Source organism: Electrophorus electricus, chromosome 22 (assembly GCF_013358815.1).
Source record: "Electrophorus electricus isolate fEleEle1 chromosome 22, fEleEle1.pri, whole genome shotgun sequence".
Classification (NCBI taxonomy): Eukaryota; Metazoa; Chordata; class Actinopteri; order Gymnotiformes; family Gymnotidae; genus Electrophorus; species Electrophorus electricus.
The window spans coordinates 10,404,198-10,424,354 of record NC_049556.1 but is presented as its reverse complement, the minus strand read 5'-3'; the positions used below and the strand labels follow the sequence as shown (position 1 = coordinate 10,424,354).

Sequence of the window (20,157 nt, the reverse complement as noted above, 5' to 3'; positions counted from 1 at the left end):
CCAGACCTTACGGGAAAACCCCTCCATACTCCTGGGCACTCCCGGTGCCCAAACAACAGGGGAGAGTGCTCCTGGAAAATGTTGGGAGGGCCCTGGGTATCGCTCAGGGGTGGACTGTGCAGAGTCCTACAGGCCCCCGACGGACTATGAGAGCTGGTACAAGGGAGACCAGTATCCAGATCTGGACTCTGCAGGGTCCTATTACCCCTACTGGGACTACCGGGAGAGCTATGGGGAGTTTGAACAGAGGGAGGACTATATGGAGGTCAGCCTCCAATCGGAATACACCAACATCAGCTTCCAATCGGACCCTGAGGTCCATCAGGTGGAGAATCCGGTGATGGAAGTGGAGGAGGTCCTCCATAGGGATTCTGCCTCGGAGATGGATACCGCGTCAGCGGATTCCGAGAGCGAAGGCCCTCCGGCGCCCTAGGTACCTCTCAAGGCTCTGCGCAGGAGGCGCCGCTCCGGAACAAGTAGGCTGCCCAATGCGGCTTGCAGGGAGGCGTCGTCCTCAAATGAGGACACTCCCTCCACGAAGGCTTGCAGCCTGAGCTCAAGCACCTACACCGAAGCCTCGTAAAGGAAAGAAGGCGGCCTCAGCAGTGCCTGCCCTCGAAAGGACAAATCAGCATGCGTGTCTCCAGATATGCGTGCACTGAAGCCGGAGCAACCGCCACCACACCAGTCGGTGAGAGAGGATCCTATCCAGCCGGGGTGGACTCTGACCCAGCCAACAACTGGGGCTTCTGCTACCTTCCCTGGACTTGGAAGGTTGCTGGTTCAAGCCCTGCTGCTGCCGGATTGCTGCTGTCCTGAGCAGGGCCCTTGGTTGCTCCTGTCTAGGTTTGGGCTGCCTGGCAGTATCCTAGCCCACATCCATTGGTGGTGTGGCAGTCAGCAGTTGTATTCTGTACCTCTGTTCTACTGTGTATGATTATGTACATCACTTCTGACTGCGTCATGCTCATGAAGTGCTGGCATTTAGTGCAGGAAGAGTATAGTTTGCCATATGCCTAAAAATCCTTTCTGTTCCATACTCTGCTTACTTCAGAAAGTGAATCTTGTATGGTCACTTCAATATGAACTAATTCTGTATTCTGGTTGCTTGGCAACATTAATGACAATGTAAACGTTGGCTGCAGTTTTGTTTTTTTTTCTTCCCCCTTTCTGTTTAACTTAAATCCTCTCAGTGGGGTAAAATAGTTGTGACCTGTACAGCAGGTTTTTTATTGGGGAATGTAAGTGAACGGACAGGAGCCATTACAGAGTAACAACACAGCGACTGTGGGAGGAAATGGTTGCTACAAACCCCCTTATTATATTATGTCTCATAATGATACACACAGACAACATACAAGCTAGAGTAACGAGGATCAAAGATCAAATACCTTTAGGACTACATAGACTAATGAGCAAGACATTAACATTGTCTGTAGCTGAGCAGAACATCTTTTGCTCTGTCTTGCTTGTTTGCCAGCCACATGCAGGGTTGTGTTCTGTGAATTTATGTCGGAGAAAAATGACGGTGAAAAACTATTTATTAAACGCCAAAGGCAACGGTGTTTATAAAGTGCGGCTCGGAAAAGACAACCGCGTCAGCAGGAGCTCATATCCTCCTGCCTGCGTTGAAGTTAACATAAAGTAGGCTAAGGTAGCCTAAAGTCGGTAAACAACATAAGAAAATTGGGACTATTCAGTGTAATTTTAAAACTGTATTTCTAGTCAAAAAGATTAGGCATTCGAAAATATAGCGTGTGCCTATAAAAATCCGCTTTATCTGGTAGTGCGACTCCTAAATCCCTTATCATCCCGTCACCTATCTACACTGATCTCATTCAAAAATCCGCATACCGACGAAACACCTTAATCTCCGTGTAAATTTTAAGTGAGCTGATCTGTCATAAGGACTCATACTGGAGACCGATGATGCTGAGGCGAGGTCAGACCGGCAGAATGCGGGAATAGTGTTTGTTCATGGTTAAATCCACGTCGTTTACATACACGGTCGCTAGCAGATACACACGCAAGTCAGTTCTGAATATAAAACTGCACTTACGACTTTAAAATAAGTTCTGAGCCAAACCATGTCTAAATAATATCGTTTGGGGTTCATTTTGTTACTAGTTTTTCAAATGCCTGAAAAACGGGACATTTGGAGTTTTTCATCGAATGACACCATACTTTCTCTGGTCTTTCTAATCAGATTTTTCAGCTTTACTTTATTTAAAAGCTTATTACATTAATTCCCAAACTCTAATGAACAAGATCAGTGAAGCGAGATGAAGTCTGTGAAGTTGCACTCACTGCACATGCCACCAAAGTTGGACTGCAGAGAACAATCTGATCTTTTGTAAAGATGCATTTGTAAAGTGCTACGTGGCCCTTACGCATTAATGTTACTTAGGCACAATTCACAATGTTTTTTTTTTCCCCTGAAAACTTAATATGCGCAGAATATGGTTATCAAGCAAAAGACGCAAGTACACTTGCACTGTTCCACCCTTGACCACTGGGTGGTGCTGTAGCACCACTCACTTAAAATCCACTTAAATTTAATCTTCGTGAACATCCAAGTTCGCGAGCATAAATCATGCAACATGCTGGCTAGAGGACCTTTAAACATAATTGTAAATTTCCATCCAGGCGATTCCTTAAAATTAATGTTTCATCCGCACAGAAGAAAACCGTTACATGATTTCTTGTCCACAGAAAACACGTGAATCAAATTGGTTTGTTTACCAAATATGGCGTTTGCAAATGGTGGGCATTCACGACCGGAAGAGTCAGGACACTCACAGCCAAACCAACACATTTCCCCAAAATAATTCAAGATTTCTGAATATTTTATACAATTCATGTAGTTACGTGATTAATTTACTTATAAAAATTGGGAATTTTGCAATGTCATAATTAGCTTGAAAACATTATTAGTTTGAAATTCCAGCAAAATGATTTAATGTAGAATGTTGACTGCATTCAGTCATGAGCTTATAAAAAAAAAAAACAAATGCAGCTTAATGAATGATTCTGCATAGAGTGAGAAAACTTAACAATTACTTGCAAATATATTACATATTTCATTAAGCAAAGCATACTATATATACTTATATATAAAATGTAGTAATAAATAAATTAATTTGTTATTCGCAAAAATACTGAATTAAGTTCAGCCTTCACTCTGAGCAGTGATACGGCTTCTCTCCTGTGTGAGTGCGCTGGTGTGTTTGGAGAATACTCTGTCTACTAAAATTCTTCCCACACTCTGAGCAGTGATACGGCTTCTCTCCTGTGTGAGTGCACTGGTGTGTTTGGAGATAACTCTGTCTACTAAAATTCTTCCCACACTCTGAGCAGTGATACGGCTTCTCTCCTGTGTGAGTGCGCTGGTGTGTTTGGAGATGACTCTGTCTACTAAAATTCTTCCCACACTCTGAGCAGTGATACGGCTTCTCTCCTGTGTGAGTGCGCTGGTGTGTTTGGAGATGACTCTGTCTACTAAAATTCTTCCCACACTCTGAGCAGTGATACGGCTTCTCTCCTGTGTGAGTGCGCTGGTGATGTTGAAGATTACTCTGCTGAATAAAACTCTTCCCACACTCTGAGCAGTGATACGGCTTCTCTCCTGTGTGAGTGCGCTGGTGTGTTTGGAGATGACTCTGTCTACTAAAATTCTTCCCACACTCTGAGCAGTGATACGGCTTCTCTCCTGTGTGAGTGCGCTGGTGACGTTGAAGACTACTCTGCTGAATAAAACTCTTCCCACACTCTGAGCAGTGATACGGCTTCTCTCCTGTGTGAGTGCGCTGGTGTGTTTGGAGAATACTCTGTCTACTAAAATTCTTCCCACACTCTGAGCAGTGGTGAGTTCTCTTCTTTTCTGTGTCTTTCTGCGATTGTCTGTGAGGTATGTTGGTGTGAACAGTAACAGAGAACATTTGTGGAGTACTGAAGCTGTTTATAGGTGCCAGATTCTCAGTTTTAATCTTGCCTGATTTCAGCAGTTTGACATACTCCTCATGGTGACATCTCCTGACATGTTTATGGAGGTAAATTTGAGCTGTATAGGAAAGTTTACACTCAGAGCAGGAGAAGACTTCAAAGTGGACATCATTCATTTCTAGAGGGAAAAAAGACATTACAAACTCAGTATGTGCTGCAACATAATTATGATAGACAACAGTTAGAGGCTATACAAATAATTAAAAACCAAATTTGATTGGCTACTTCAGTAGATTTTCAATCCTCCCTATCTGGGGAACCCATGAAATACACAGCTTTCTTAGGTCAAACACCCCAAACTTACATCCTGACCTTGTTATTTTAACAAGGAGGAATGTTGAGCTCAGTCAGGTGTCTCAATGTAGGGCAAACAATCACCTGATACTTTTAGTTTAAAAACTAAAGTAAACTTTAAATGAGCAAAATGTTTAATAAAGTGTTTGGAAGTAACCTTTTGCAGAGCACTTTTTGTTCCAGATGTAGTCAAATGTGATGCCGAGATCTTTGGCGTACTCGTCTCCGTACCACACCAGGAGCTCCTGACCTGCTTTGATGGGTCGATAGCAACGGTACAGAATCCCCCCTCGATACTGGAAGGCCACCAGATTCTGCTCTTCATCATTACGAGCACAATTCACATACCTCAACACAGGCAGACAGAGAGAGAGAGAGAGAGAGAGACAGAGAGAGAAGGATGAATAACTGGCAGTTTTTTTAAAACCAAATAATAGACAATAAAATTAATTATTCATAACAGATGGCCAACAGCCAATGAGCGGCAGACTTCAGTGCTGTACTTCCACACCTCATCCAATTAGAGTGAGTCTCTCTCTTCGCATCTATGTACTCATCACAATGCTTGCTCTTGAATATCTGCAAAAACAAAATTACACTTAAATTAAAAACGGAAATGAATATAAAAATAAATACACTGCAAAAATAAACAAAACAAAACAAAACAAAAAATAGTCATGGTTATACATTTGTTGATATGCATCTGATGCATTCACATTAAAGAAGCTACATTAAGAACTTTTACTGTGTTCAGTGTGAATACTGTTCTACTAGAGTAGGATTCAAAACTGCTGTCTGTTGCCACAGGCATCTCTACTGAATTAAAGTTACTAAAATGTGTTTGTAACAAAATAACAGATTTGTAGCATTTGTATGAAGGTGAGAAACAGGAGCTTTGATGACAAGTGCTACTCATTGTCTGTATGTATTGTACAGGACCAAAGAACTGAAAGCATAGAATAAAAATGCAGGTCCCTGTTTCTGTAAAATAAACTGATTTTGATGTATATTTTTCAAAGGAACTTCTGAATGAATGAATAAATATTACTAAACAAACTAACCACCCAGGAATAGCCACTGTTCATGGCCTCCTCTTTGTCTATCAGTTCTCCCTGGTAGGGCCCAAAGTGTGCACCGACAGGCACAGTCTGACCCTTGTTAAACACTCCCAAGCCAGCATCATGAATACTGGACTTCTGAATCTCCAGACCAGATGGAAGTGTCTGTCTGGCTCGATCCGTGACCCCCACTGGAACAGGGGTATCTGGGATGATGTGAGGTGGACCGTGAACCTCACACTTCTCAATGAAGAAAGATCTGCACTCCTCACAGTCTGTAAGGACAGGACACAAGAAAGGAAAGAAATGATGTCCAGAGTTCATCGTTATCATGACAGCCCACTTGGCAGTGGTAGATGAGTGCTTAAAGTACTTGACTACTAATCAGAAGGTTGCCAGTTCAAGCCTTTAACCTTCAGTTACTCGTGTTGTATTCCGTCTTAACTGTAAGTCACTTTGGATAAAAGCGTCAGCTAAATGTTGTGAGTTACAAGTCAGTTCCATGAGATGTGCAGTATTTAAAACAATGTTGTAACGTCATCACTGAAAGTACAACTGAGCCATGGATGAATTAGACTCATGCCCCATATCCAACCCAGAGATCAGACGTGTGCCACATATCCAACAGACAGTAGATGAGGGAAAAGAATAGCACAACTAGCTAAAATTTTAGTGACATTCATTCTTATTTAATCAAACACATGTAAACACAATTGGCAATATCAAGGTCAGCAAAAATGACTGAGGTCATGTACAGGTGTAATAAATCGATAATGTAATGATCATGACAGGCCTACGATCAATCTGGTGTCTCTGTACGCTCTCACAGTGGTAAACATTTTGGCTGTGCTGGTTGCCTGCTCCAAAATCATGAAAAACACTCATGATCAATTAATTTTTGTAAAGAATAGGGCAATAGTCTGAAAACACAAATATTGTTCCATATTCTCATTTTTCAATACTTATCCAGACTGGGAAAATACTAAAATCAAGTTCTATACTGTGCAGGAACCCTGTATATGTATATAATGTAAACCCATGACATTAGTAATGAGCCCTGATGTCTTACAGAAGTAGTCTTCATCTGTAGGTTCCTCCTCTTCTGTGTAAATAACTCTTGCCCTGTTGCGGACATTACTGCCACGAGAGTGGGTGTTTAACTGCAAAAAAGGAACTGCAGCCATAACAACAACAACAACCACAATAATAAGAAAAATCAACATCAACATCATCATCATCATCATCAAAGGTCTCAGAGGACAGAAGAGCTGAGTGGATAAAGTGTATTTCTGATATCAATGTCCCAACTACAGTTGTTCTGAACAAGGCTGTTTAGACAGGGTGAGAAGGGTATTGTGGTTTCTTGATCCGTCTTATTTTGACCGAAGCATGTCAAAGACATTTCATTAAGCCACCAGAGAAATGTGTTAACTTGTGAAAATGGGGTATAATAGGTCCCCTTAAAGATTCGCAGAGACTTTCAGTAAGATAATCTCATTTGATAAAGTGATAGCACAACAATGAAAACAGATACCACTGCAAATGATTGTACGTGTGCCCCTGTAGTAATATTTATTTTCACAGCCAGGTCTGATTTAATGTGAAATACATGTAAAACTGTTGCTCCTACAGCCCTGAGTGAAAGTAACCTAACAAATGTTTTACCTGTGAGTGAACAGACTTCTGTTTTTGGGGCTTTGTGAAAGAGCTGCAGTGTTTGGTGAGTCTGGTTTCTGCAGGGTTTACTGCCACAGTTCTCAAGGCTCTGGGTGCTAGAAGACAACCATAATCATAACACCAAGCCGTCTAACTCCTCTATAATCTATAACTCCTCTATAATCTGTAATCCTCATTCAAACAATTACTTATAAATGTAAAACTGCCCCACAAAGTGAAATGTTTTGAAAGGATCATGTTCTTCTGATGGAAGTCCACCTTCTGTTTACAATCTATATTTGCTCATTATATTTTACAACAGAACCAACCCCTGCAAAACTGTCCTCTAAAAAATTAAGCTTCATGTTGAGGATCATAACTCATGTCAGTGTAATACTCTGACACATCATCAAGTTGTTAATGAGAGAAACATCACCTGGACATCTCCTGTCCAGTCTGGGTGTCCACTCATCCTCAGAGTCACTGCTGTCATTAGGTGGCGCTTCTTTCCAGGCTCTACCTCGCCTCATAAAAGCAGGAAGAGTGCAGTCCAACCCTAAAAGTTACAAGTAGAGAAAGGGTGGGGGGAGGGTGGCATTATTCAATCAGTATGTGCAGATGTACACAATATAGTATTTTGCTGAATGCTCTTAAAGGAGTTTATTCTGTCAAAATTTAACTGTTCCATGTGTTGTCTGAAAGACATCTGTGAAGATTTTTTAAAATACATTTTTAAAAATCCCTTAATTCATCCTAATTATCTAAATTCAGCAATGACTAACATGTCATATTCTCTACTGTGAAGTACAGGTGATTATGGATGTTGATTTCATATGCTAATGACCACTGATTTCATTGGCCATCTCAATGGGGTTAGGGGTAGAGAGCTCTACATTTATATAACTGAACTGAAACAATGACCTCAGAGTGGGAGTGTTTATTAAAGAGGAGCAGCAGGTTTCTTCAATGTGAAGTCACATGGACCAGCAAATCCAAACAGCAGACAGAAGCCGATTTTCTCTGGAAAATGAGGTTTTGTTTACTATGTCTCCTCTAAGGGGTTGTCCAAATTCAGCTGTAACTCACCAATGGCAACCATAGCGTGATAATTTCTCTTAATGTTTTTATATCTAACTTTCTCCCATCTCTCCAGATGAAGCCACTCAGTCTTTGAGAAGTGGACCTTCAGCTCGGTGTAATCGTCCTAACAAAACAGATAATAAATAAGGCAGTTCATTCCTGAAATAATATTTATCTAAGTGAGTACCCACACCAAGACAAGGCCGCATCCTGTATCTGAACCCACCAGACAGACGCGGGCCTGCAAGCTACCAACAGGGCCGGAGCCATGGTTGAAAAACAGAGGTCGGGCTGTGGGTGTTTTAGTCAAAATTCCGTATAAAAACATATAAATATTACAAACGTAGAAAGAGACCTGTTCAAATTTACAAGACACAAAGTTTATTCCTCTCTTCCTCATGAAGCAGTTTACCCCTACTCACATCAGATGTTCAGTGACTCTGCTAGGCATGACTGTATCTTATATGAATAAGAGCACTCATATGTCACCTTCCCATCATCAGTTGTGATCGACACACAAGCTGTTGCATCTGCTTCGATGTTTCTCAATGTTTTTATTAATATCTTTGTAGGAATGTAGTCCAAACATTTCCTGAATCTGTAGATTCTGCTCTTTCATCTGGGTTGATAGTAAGAGTTAAGAATTAACCCAAAAAAACCCAATCTTGAAATCACTAAGGATTTACACTTCAGAAATATTTCCTTCCTTGTTCAATTGACAACTAGCCAGCTAGCTAAAATGTTTAAAAGTTATACAGCTGCTGAAGTTGTAGCGATTTTGGAAAGTAGTGATAAAGGCTTTAGAGCCTGAGGGGTTTTATTACTTTGTTGAAGAATACAAAAATAAAAGAGAATGATGGCTGAATGAATGTTACTTTAGAATATATATAATAGTGGACTTGGATAGATACTGTCACATTTAGACACAAATGTCTGATACTACCTAACTAGCTAAATGCTTGTTCTGTGCAAAATTTGTGTAAATAATACAACAATCATGATTTGTATTTGACAAAATTGACTGTCCATTAGTAAATACTTACTTTATTAAAGGTTGGTGTGTGTGTGTGTGTGTGTGTGTGTGTGTTAAAGTAAGCTAGTGTAGTGTAGATGAATGGATATGTTTTGGCCATATTGAATACTGTTCTGTGCAGCTGAGACTTCTTTGTTGATTATAGCTGTTGTTATGCTCATTTCTCACTTGCACACATGAAGCTTGATATTTATATTCTATGAGCCTTGATATGTGATATAAAGACATTGTTCAGTCACATAGAAATGTGACTAAACAATGTGACTTTATATCACATATCACTAATTATCCTCTAAGATTTGGTGACAGACCACACTTTATTCAGTAAAGTGAGTAAACAATTGATCAGTGTGAGTAAACAATTTATCAAAATGTCATTTTAGACAACTATCATACATTTCCATTATACTTTATTCATATGTAACTACTTTAGTGAACCAAACACTATATATTTCTAAAATTGGACCTCAAAACTTTCACCTTTAGGGCCATATTATTTCTAGGTCTAATGGTACTTCAGTAGGAAGAGAGCTGAGATTGTTCTGAACATTTTGATGCATCATACTATAATTACATTAAAAAAAAGATTTCATAGGGTTAAAGCATATAACATTTATATGAATACGTAATATTACATAAATAAAATAACATTTATATAGCACTTTGCTTGCACAACTGATAAATCTATCTTTTTTTCTGAAACCTTGTGTACTTCACTAGTTTTGAATATCTCTACATCTCTTAGTAGAGTACAGTGCAGTTAATCACATGGAATCTTTTTCGGACCCACTGCCCCCCCCCCAACACATTATATATACACATAAACCTACCAAACCTATCAATAACTCACATCTTCAGAAGAGCTCATCTTGATGTATAAGCCAACTTCTAGATTTTCTGGGAGTGAAAATTATAATAATGTATTATAAGAATAAAATAAAACATAGCTTGAACAGAACAACATATAGCCAGCTACAAAAGAAAAAACCCAGCTATCATGCATGTGATGTAGATAGATCTAACACATCCATTTTTATTCCAAACTCGTAACAGTTTCTTAACATAGCCTCCATGTCACATAGTAAGCTATCTACTGTTCATGAAACAAACACGATTTGACTAGAGAGAATACTTTACAGCTTGTTAACCAATACAGCCAGCTACCTACTTAGCTGTATTGGCTAATTGCTGATGATGATAGCCAAAATATCCAGACATTAAGGTAGGCCACGTAAACCAGTACATTTTATATCAATAAAAACAAAAAACAAATAGGTTTGCTAGGTTACCTAGGTTAGCTAATCTAGCGTTAGCTAAATAAGCGAACATATCCAGACACCAAAAACAAGATAGATGGCTAGATATCCTTAGCTAACACTATCTATTTTTTCCCTCAGATACGAAAAAAGTGCTTGGTAGCAAGCTAACGAGCTAGTTAACTAGTTTAATTATTAAGACAGCCAGTAAAGTGTTCAAATAAGGTGAGAATTCGAAACTGAACTAGAAGAGTAACTTCTATTATTTTATAAAAATATAAAAATAAGTGCAGGTTAGCTAACGCTATACAAGCCGCCTAGCCAAGTACTCACGTCACAGCTGTCAGTCAGGTAACCCCAGCTACCGTTACCTAGGTTAGCTAACCACCTAGCTGGACAAACAGCTTCAATTTAATTTTCTTCGTATTTTAAACAGGATGGACATCTTCTCCAATATCAAAAAACGAGCCTATGTTAAACTAAATCAATAACTGTTCGAAAATATTGTCCTAATAATTTGATATACAAATGATTATCTGGGTAGATAACTTAAAATACATAACCTGGCTTTGTGAGATAACGGCGGGAAGTGAAGTGATTTGTGCTCGCGGCGACGACTGAAGACTAATTTTCCCGCCTCAAATTTAAATTATAGCAGCCGTCATCACTAGTCGAAGTACGTTGGACAGTCACCTCAATACACATGGTGTGTGTGTGTGTGTGTGTGTGTGTGTGTGTATGAATGCATAGGCTTATTTGAATACATATATATATATGTATGTATATATATATGTGTGTGTGTGTATATATATATATATATATATATATATATATATATATATATATATATATATATATATATATATATATATATATATATATATATATGTGTGTGTGTGTGTGTGTGTGTGTGTGTGTGTATGTATATATATATATATATATATATATATATATATATATATATATATATATATATATATATATATATATATGTGTGTGTGTGTGTGTGTGTGTGTGTGTATGTTATGAAACCAGTGTTCAATAACTAAGCAATTGTCTCAAATGGTAATCCACGGATTACTGTAACGGACTACTCCCGCCCATTAGTCACGTGGTGCGGCCCGTCGCGTGCAGAGGGATCCACATACCGTTTGTGTTGTAACACGTGCGCAGCGTTTAACGTTAATGTCTTGTCTATTTAAAGCCCCGTCCGTGTGTGCGCCCGTTGTTTGTTTGTTCGCTGATACATGTATACATGTACGACGTGTGTGTGGTCATTGTTAAATGTTGATGTAGCCTGCGTCTAGTTTAAACGTATAAGTCGTGTCTTTCGTTAATGTTACGTGTGAGTGCCGGCATTGTCCTGTGTGTTTAAATGTCATTAAATGTTACACAAAGCCAAGGGAGTCTGTGCGACCTGTTCCACGCCCTGCGGCACTCGGGCAGCGTTACAATTATTTATCAAATAGGAAATTAATGACAATACAGTATACTACTAACCTACTGACTATTTTTATTTTATTTTATTTGACTATTATCAAACTAATATATAAGTAATGTCATGAGAAGAAAAGATTGCCTCGAGACTTTCTGCTCTATATGAGCACCCCCTTTACAAGATTGAGGTGCTGCCACTCACATGACATGTTATTTAACGTCAATGCTGACATAAGATTTTATCTCATAACTGCAGGGAATCAAGAACGGTAAGGCACCTAGCTCATGAATATTTAAATTGCACATTGACCTGGCCCCTTGAATAGTAAAACTCACATTATACTGAGTGTCAGGTGTGGTGTTGATTGTTTTACACTACAATTGTAGATTACTTATAATCAAACTTTTCTAAAGTCAAGGGCAGGGTGAATATGTGCCATGGCCATACACTCGGGTGTTCTCCCTGTCCTGCCTATGTCCTGCCCCATACAACCCCTCCCATTAACTTAATATTGAGTACAGTTGTCTCAAAAGAGATGTACCATTCTCGACATAAACTGCCCTGTTATCAAGATTTCTACCTCATGGAGATTCCTAAACATCTACATTGTGTGTTACACCATTTTACTGTTGTGGTGAAATATTTTGGCTATTGTGATAGACTACAAGACACAAAACTATTTACAGGGGATCGCCGACAATATATAATCTATAAAATAGGACAGTCACAGCCAAGGAGCAAAACAGACTCCATTCACGAGCTGCCTACAGCATTGTTGCTGATGGGCAAAAGAGGCTTTATTACCACTGCTAATGCAGTCCCCTGAGGAGCTCCAATGCTGCATATGGCCATGACTGAAACACAACCCTGCATCCTCACAAACCGGCATCAAATAGTCAGTCCGTTATCGATGAGATGATGGAATCATCCACTTGCATCAGCTGAAGCTTCTCTCCAAGGAACAAAGACTGTATGTTGCTGAATGCACTACAGAAATTATAATTATTTTAAAAAGTGATCCTCACAGTATTGCCTGCTGTGTCCAGATGAGAGTATGCTTTGTCCAGCAAGTAAGATTGCTACATCATCCAATCCAATGCAATCTTGTTACGCAGACTACAGAGGGTCCAGTGCCGGTCTGAACAGTGGTCTCAGGGGAGCCAACATCAGCCTCTCCAGTGTTTTCTTCAGGTGGGCTGTTAGAGCAACAGGCCGATCGTCATTTAGCACCACTGCTTGCTCCTTCTTGGGGACAGGGACCACACAAGATGCTTTCCATCTGACTGGGACTCTTTCCTGGCTGCTGCTTAGGTTAAAGTTGTGATGAAGAATTCTACACAGCTGGCTCAATGCCGTCAGTCTCTGCTGCTGCACCTATCATTGCCGTGAATATGTTCTAAGATTGTTGTTACATATTTTGAAAAATATCTTTAAATATATTTCCTTTGCTTGTGGGATGTTTGATACTACATTCATCTCACAGTGTTCCCCTCCTCGTCCTTTTTTCAAAGAAGGCCAGCGCGTTATCTGAGCAAATGTTTACTCGTCTAAGGATAAAGAGTAAACATGAATGAACGGATGGAGATTTTTTATAAATCTGAGTGATTGCTTGTCAAAAGACCCCCCCCCCCCCCCCCCCTCCTTTTACTTTGCCAAACTGAGGAAATTAATCTTGTATTGTGACACTGGTCTGTATATTACTTCAGCATGTACTGTGAGAAAACGATGACTTTGTCATAAACACTGGATGTATTTTTTTTCTTAATGTACAATTTCTAAAAGGAGCCTAAACTTTCCCACTTTGATAAAGGACTACAGTAAATGATTCTCACCTGTGCTACTGTGTTTGTTACAGAAGATCTAGAAATGAAAGTGATTTTTTGTGCAGAAGGGGCCATTACAAAGAAACATCACAGTACCTGTTGGAGGAAATGGCTGCTAAAAGCACTCTGTCAGAAGAAGAGTTTTCATGTCCTGTGTGCTGTGACATCTTCAGGGCTCCTGTTATACTGTCATGTAGCCATAGTGTGTGTAAGACCTGTCTGCAGAAATTCTGGGAATTGAAGGGATTTCGAGAATGTCCACTTTGTTGGAGAAGATCCTCTAAATCTGACCCTCCCTGTAATTGTGTGCTAAAGAACCTGTGTAAGGTTTTTCTAGAGAGTCAGAGACAGAGAGTTTCAGCAGGGTCTGAGGTGCTCTGCAGTCTGCACAATGAGAAACTCAAAGTCTTCTGTCTGGAGGACAAACAGCCTATGTATGTGGTGTGTCAGTCTTCAAAAAAACACAAAAATCATGACTGCTGTCCAGTAGATAAAGCTGTGTGTGACTTTAAGGTATGAAACATATTCTGTTATTTTGTATTTCATAATGTGGAACAGACATGATCTAATATACTTCTATATTTTAATATCATTGTTATATATTATATAAAATTGCTATATTATACAGAGCAGGGGTCAGTGTGTTTGAAGGATCGAACGTCAATAGATGCGGCTTTAGGGCAAAGACCCACCAAATATGTGTGAATCATAGAATGACTAAATCAAAAAGGCACTCCTTGAATCTCTAATGTTTCTATGTTGTAATAAAGTCTATGAGAATCATATTCTCCAACACAAGTCTAACTCTACATTAGAGATACGGGAGGAGTCCACTGTACATTTGGTGAAAGTGGAAACCTGCCACTCTGTTTTCTGCAGTTTCACTCTCTGGGACTCCAGCACATTTATACATTTACAGTTTCCACCTGCTGGAAAAGGCTCCTGCTGCTCTCAGCTAAACTAATTTGAATTGTAGAATAAACTCAAGACCTCTTTGGGGCCTCTACAGCAGAATCTGAAAGCCTTAGAGGAAGTCAAACAAACCTGTGATGAAACAGCAGCCCACATTAAGGTGAAACATTATTCTGAATTATTGTATATGTTGCTAAAGTCATGATTTCCTTGAGTGTCCACTTATCCTGTGGAGAAAAATATTCATACACATTTGTGCACTGTATATCACTGTATATCATCCTTCATCCTGTCCCATTCCAGTGTCTCTCTCTCTCTCTCTCTCTCTCTCTCTCTCTCTCTCCATCTCTCTCTCCATCTCTCCATCTCTCTCTCTCTCCATCTCTCTCACTCTCTCTCCATCTCTCTTTCTCTCTCTCTCTCTCTCTCTCTCTCTCTCTCTCCATCTCTCCATCTCTCTCTCTCTCTCTCTCTCTCTCTCTCTCTCTCTCCATCTCTCTCTCTCTCCATCTCTCTCTCCATCTCTCCATCTCTCTCTCTCTCTCTCTCTTTCTCTTAGTGATTATTATTTCCGTTTTACTCTGCAGGTTAGGTCATATATATTGTTTGTGTAATAATTCTGATACATTTAGGTGTTCAGTCTACAGTCTGTATTAGTTCAGAAACATGATATATGAAGATGGTATTTATGAATAAAAAAGTTACATTGGTGTTGTGTAAAAGTATGAAAGGAACATTGATGGAGTTAGTGAACAACATTTAACATGTGAATATGATCTCAAAATAATAATTTGCATAAGCCACACAATATAGAGTTATATAGCTTCATGCATTTCCAGAGTTCACCACACCCCAAATGAACCTGAGAAAGTGTCAGCAGCTCTGATCAATGTTGCAAAACATTTTTCCAACCTGAAGTTCAGAGTCTGGGAAAACATACAGAAGACTCTCCAGTACAGTGAGTTTTGGTTTTCATGGGGTTGATTTACTGGACCTGATCTGGTTCTGAACACCTGAGAATTTTAACATTATTAAGAATGAAGCATTAAGATTAATGCATTAAGCATCTACGATTCTAGCACTTAAAGCTCATAATAGCAAAACTACTGATAAACATTTATTTCTTGGCATTCCAAGAAGGGAATATCACACTAATTCTTTTACATGTGTGATGCTCCAAAAATTAATCAAAGGTCCATAGTCAGACATTAACTAAAAAAACTGATATTATTTATTTCAATAAATGCAAAACAAACAATTAACAAAAGAAAATCGCCAATAACTTTGCAGACCCACACACATGGACTGTATGTACATCTGTACATGTAGTGCATTGCTAGGGCTGGGATAAGCACTAAATTATTGTCTCTCTCTTTTCTTGTAGAAGGCGCACAAAAAAACCCCCCACAAAACAATACATGTAATGCTTATACTGGAAATATACTAATGCTTGTATGTACCTAACTTATTCTTCCATGTAACGTTGCCGCTGGCCCGAGTGGCGCAGGACATGTGGGGCAGGACACACAGACTCCCTTGACATTGTGAAACATTTAATGACATTAAACATACACAACAAGGGTGGCACTCACACATAACATCTACGGAAAACAAGACTGTACACTTAACGTTAAACATAGAACACCTATACATTAATAGCAGACTACGCAAAACAATGTTACAGCTATAATAATCAGAATTAACACTTCTGTAGCGACAATGACCAACACCGGTGCACACACTGGCAGGGGTTTAAATAGACAGACAAACAGTAAACCCTGTGCAGGTGTGTGCAATCCTGGAAGGTGTGGTTACAAAACACGTGAATCCCCCTGCACGTGGTGGGCTGTACCACGTGACTCATAGGGGGAGGAGCATTCCATGACATTCCAAGGTCTGTACAACACAAAAATGATCCAAGATCTGTAAGCAGACACTAACTAATAAAAATGACATTATTTGTTTAATCCAATGAAAAACTTAAAGATAAGCACACAATGTTTTACATTTGAATTTAATTTAACAATTTTTTGGATGACTCTGTAATATAACAAGTAGGCATCTCTTGGCTGTACACTGACAGATTTTTGTTCTATAAACTACAGTTCTATAAACTACCAGTGTGTGAGGAGCAGATTAGCTTTATGATGATAAACTCATTTACATTGATGAAGCTTGAACAATTAGACAGTGTCCCTATACTTCTTTAGTATAACCCACTGAGGGTGACTCTCTCCCAGAAGATGCTGTATACAAATACAACAGTGGATACTATAGATATGCTGAGAACAATAACTGAGATACACATTGTCCATAAATGAAAATAAAACTCTAAAAGAACATTTAATATAATAGACTTTTGGCACAAATCACTCGTAACACAATCAATTTGATTCATACCATGTTAGACTCTTGTGTCATTACCAGACATAAGGTACATGAGGAGGTTTAATATCTGTAAAGGTCTACAGATCTAAAGTCATCTCACTCAAAGTAAAGGGTCTGCAGTCTGTAGATGTGACCTCATCACATAAACACATGAAGAACATGTGATGATTCATTCTGTTCTCTCTCCTCAGCTCCTGTTACTCTGGACCCCAACACTGCCCATCCACACCTCCACCTGTCTGATGATCTCACTACTGCAGAACGTAGACCACAGACATCACTGCTTCCTGACAATCCAGAGAGATTTGAGGTGTATCCGTGTGTCCTGGGCTCTGAGGGCTTTAACTCAGGGACACACTGCTGGGATGTTGATGTTGGAGGCAGTGAGTACTGGGCACTGGGTGTAATTAGAGAGTCTGAATCAAGAAAGGGATCATCTGTCTGGAGTTCAGTGTGGAGTCTATGCTACAGTAAAAGCAGTGATGAATACTGGATAAGCTGCCCAGGACAGGCGGATCATGTCCTCACACCCACAGAGAAACTGCAGAGGGTCAGAGTGCAGCTGGACTGCGAATGGGGGAAAGTGGCATTCACTGATCTTATAACCAGTACACACCTGCACATGATAACACACACTTTTACCAATAGAATTTTCCCATTATTCTTTAATTACAGTTCCCCTTTAAGGATATTGCCAGCAAAGATATCAGTAACTGTAGAAAACCAGTCTGTGGTTTGTAGAACATGTTGTCACTGTCCACTACCTGTGTAAGATGTATAACCTGCAAGAATTCTGAGTCAGATATTATCTGAGTCACATAACAGTGAGTCACAGCACTATTGAATGGTTTACCAGTGTTTCCCAATCCTGGTCCTCCAGTTCCCTGCACGCCACATTGTAGCGTGTTCCCTGTAAACCCAGAGTGACACTGGACCCATTACAGACCAAAACACTGAACACTGTGGAGCTGAATGGAGCACTGCTACTACCTGTATGTTTACACAAGGGTTTATGGGGTCAGCGTTAGTGTTCAGATGTTTTGTTTTTCTTTGACCTTCATCCACAGAGGTGAGGCTGTCCTTCAAGGCCAGTAGGACTGAGGCTCTTTTTAACTCAGATCTTAAACAGTAGAACTGAGAACAACACCTGTGCTTGTAAATGTGGTTTGTTCCTGACCATTGCTGTCTTAGAGTTGTAACTTGGTGAGAGGTGTGGGGCTGTTTTGGTTTGATTTTCTTTCGTTTATGGTTTATTCGCTGATTCTTAGATTTTCTCCCATTTTATATTTGTCTGATTATTATGTACAAACCTTTAGGTAATTGACACATTCTGACTTATTATTTTGTGGTTTGTCAAAAAATTAGTTTTCTACATAGGTATCCAACTGTCTTGTTTTTTTAATGTGAATGTTTTGTTATGATGTTTTTATTTTCACGTACATTACAAATAAATGCAACATGTTGCCTCAAGTGAGACCTTACAGATCAGCTGTTGCTGTTATATGACAAACTCAACATGAGTAAATTGACATTCTGAGTTATGAGTGCTTGTGGACAGTACAGCTCCTGTTTAGACTAACATGAGAAGGTGGGTGTGATGGTTGGCTTGCTCACTCCTTTTTAGAGGTGTTCCAAGCGGGGACAAGGTCTGATCAAGGTCTTGTTTTGCTCCTGAAAGCATGCACATCAGCCTTTCATCAGGATCTACTTGAAAACACACATGACCACAAATATAACGCTAGACCAGCTGCTATACTGTATTTGAGGTCATAAATATTCATCTCACAGTTTCCTACTTATGACACTTCCTGTCCTTCTGTACACCTTAAAAGACTATAATATGTTCAAGGCAAATATACAGTCTACTGATCTAGTAGTGAATGAATAATGAATAAATACACACAAGGCCAAATGTACACTTCCATTTTACTCTAATAGTACTTACAGTTTACCAGGGCAGGTCTAGCAGGCCAGATCTTCACAAGTGGAGACCAGAGAGTGACACCATTAAAGTATCTGAGATTCTACTTACAATGTTTGACTATGGAGATATTCTGCCTATTTGAAGAAATGAAACTTGTAGCATTACTCTAATCTGTAGTAATACTTTGCATGACTGGTTTGAGGTCAGGATGAGATGCAGAAATATTCTTCTCCGTGTGAAAACCTTGCCTAAACAGGTTTGTGATGGTTTTGTATGTGACTGGACAAACACCACCCACTGGAGCTCTGTTCAGACAGATCCATACCCTTCTCCTCACAGACTGTCTTCCTCTGCACAGGGAGACCTAAGACACTGAAATTTAAATGACTGCATCTGTTCACTGAAGGTGATTGGGCAACCACCAGGTGGTGTACCCTGATGTTAACTATGCTGGTTACCCAAATGTCTTTGAGGAGGGAGGATACACGAAGGTGGGTATGACTAGAAAAAAAAAAAAATCTCGTCAATGGAGATGGTGACTGAGGACCTTGTCGATCCTGATTCAGTACTGTAGCCTCCATCCCCACTTCCTGAAATGCAGCACAACCTTGCCTTCCCTTCAACAAATTCACTTGCATACCATCTTTCAGCGCCGTCTCGTAAACCTTCTGGACTGGATTCAAACATCCTCACCATGTCAGGACGTGGGTCCCATCCTGCCCCTGCTCGACTGGTTTCGGGTTGGGATGAGCTGCAGAAATATTTTTAATTCTTCTCTGTGAGAAAATCTGGCCTAAACAGGTTTGTAAGCGGTTCAGCAGCACGCGATGAACAAAACCATCATCTATGACAAAACAGATTTCCAGCTGCCTTGGCAAAGAGTGCTCCTCTGATGTTCCTGACTGCATCTGTTCACTGAAGGTGATTGGGCACTTTTGGGTGGGGTACCCCGACTCTAACTATGCTGGTTACCCAAATGTCTTAGAGGAAGGAGAATACATCAAGAAAAAACTAGAAAAAACTAGAAAAAATCTCCTCTGATGAAGGACCTGGCCGATCCTCAGATCACCTTGTATGAAGATCCAGACCACCAGGGCCAGAGCCTCGTTCTCACCTGTGAGACTTACCTGTGTCATGGCTCCTTCAACAATACAGCGTCTTCTCATAAGGTGCAGAATGGAGGTTGGGTCCTCCACCAGCACAGAGGCGAATATTTGAAGGTGGCCAGAGCTACCTGCCATGTCTCTCCGCACTACTGGTTCAGTCCACCTTGTAGTCTGAATAGACCAGAGA

At 39.9% G+C, this 20,157-nt stretch overlaps 2 protein-coding genes across 2 annotated transcripts; one reads left to right on the top strand and one right to left on the bottom strand.

Annotated features, from left to right (window-relative positions):
• Positions 1-429: 429 nt before the first annotated feature.
• Positions 430-8,360, bottom strand: LOC118240662 (histone-lysine N-methyltransferase PRDM9-like). The gene is made up of 9 exons (XM_035521751.1): positions 8,343-8,360; positions 8,097-8,214; positions 6,424-6,528; positions 5,358-5,629; positions 4,808-4,875; positions 4,454-4,644; positions 3,924-4,120; positions 3,349-3,827; positions 430-550 (listed from the first exon to the last, which is right to left on the bottom strand). The coding sequence occupies exons 1-9, from the start codon at positions 8,358-8,360 to the stop codon at positions 430-432; spliced, it is 1,569 nt and encodes a 522-aa protein (XP_035377644.1).
• Positions 8,361-13,748: 5,388 nt separating this feature from the next.
• LOC118240661 (tripartite motif-containing protein 35-like) lies at positions 13,749-17,712 on the top strand. Its single transcript, XM_035521750.1, has 4 exons — positions 13,749-14,153; positions 14,617-14,735; positions 15,392-15,510; positions 17,132-17,712. The coding sequence occupies exons 1-4, from the start codon at positions 13,749-13,751 to the stop codon at positions 17,710-17,712; spliced, it is 1,224 nt and encodes a 407-aa protein (XP_035377643.1).
• Positions 17,713-20,157: the final 2,445 nt, after the last annotated feature.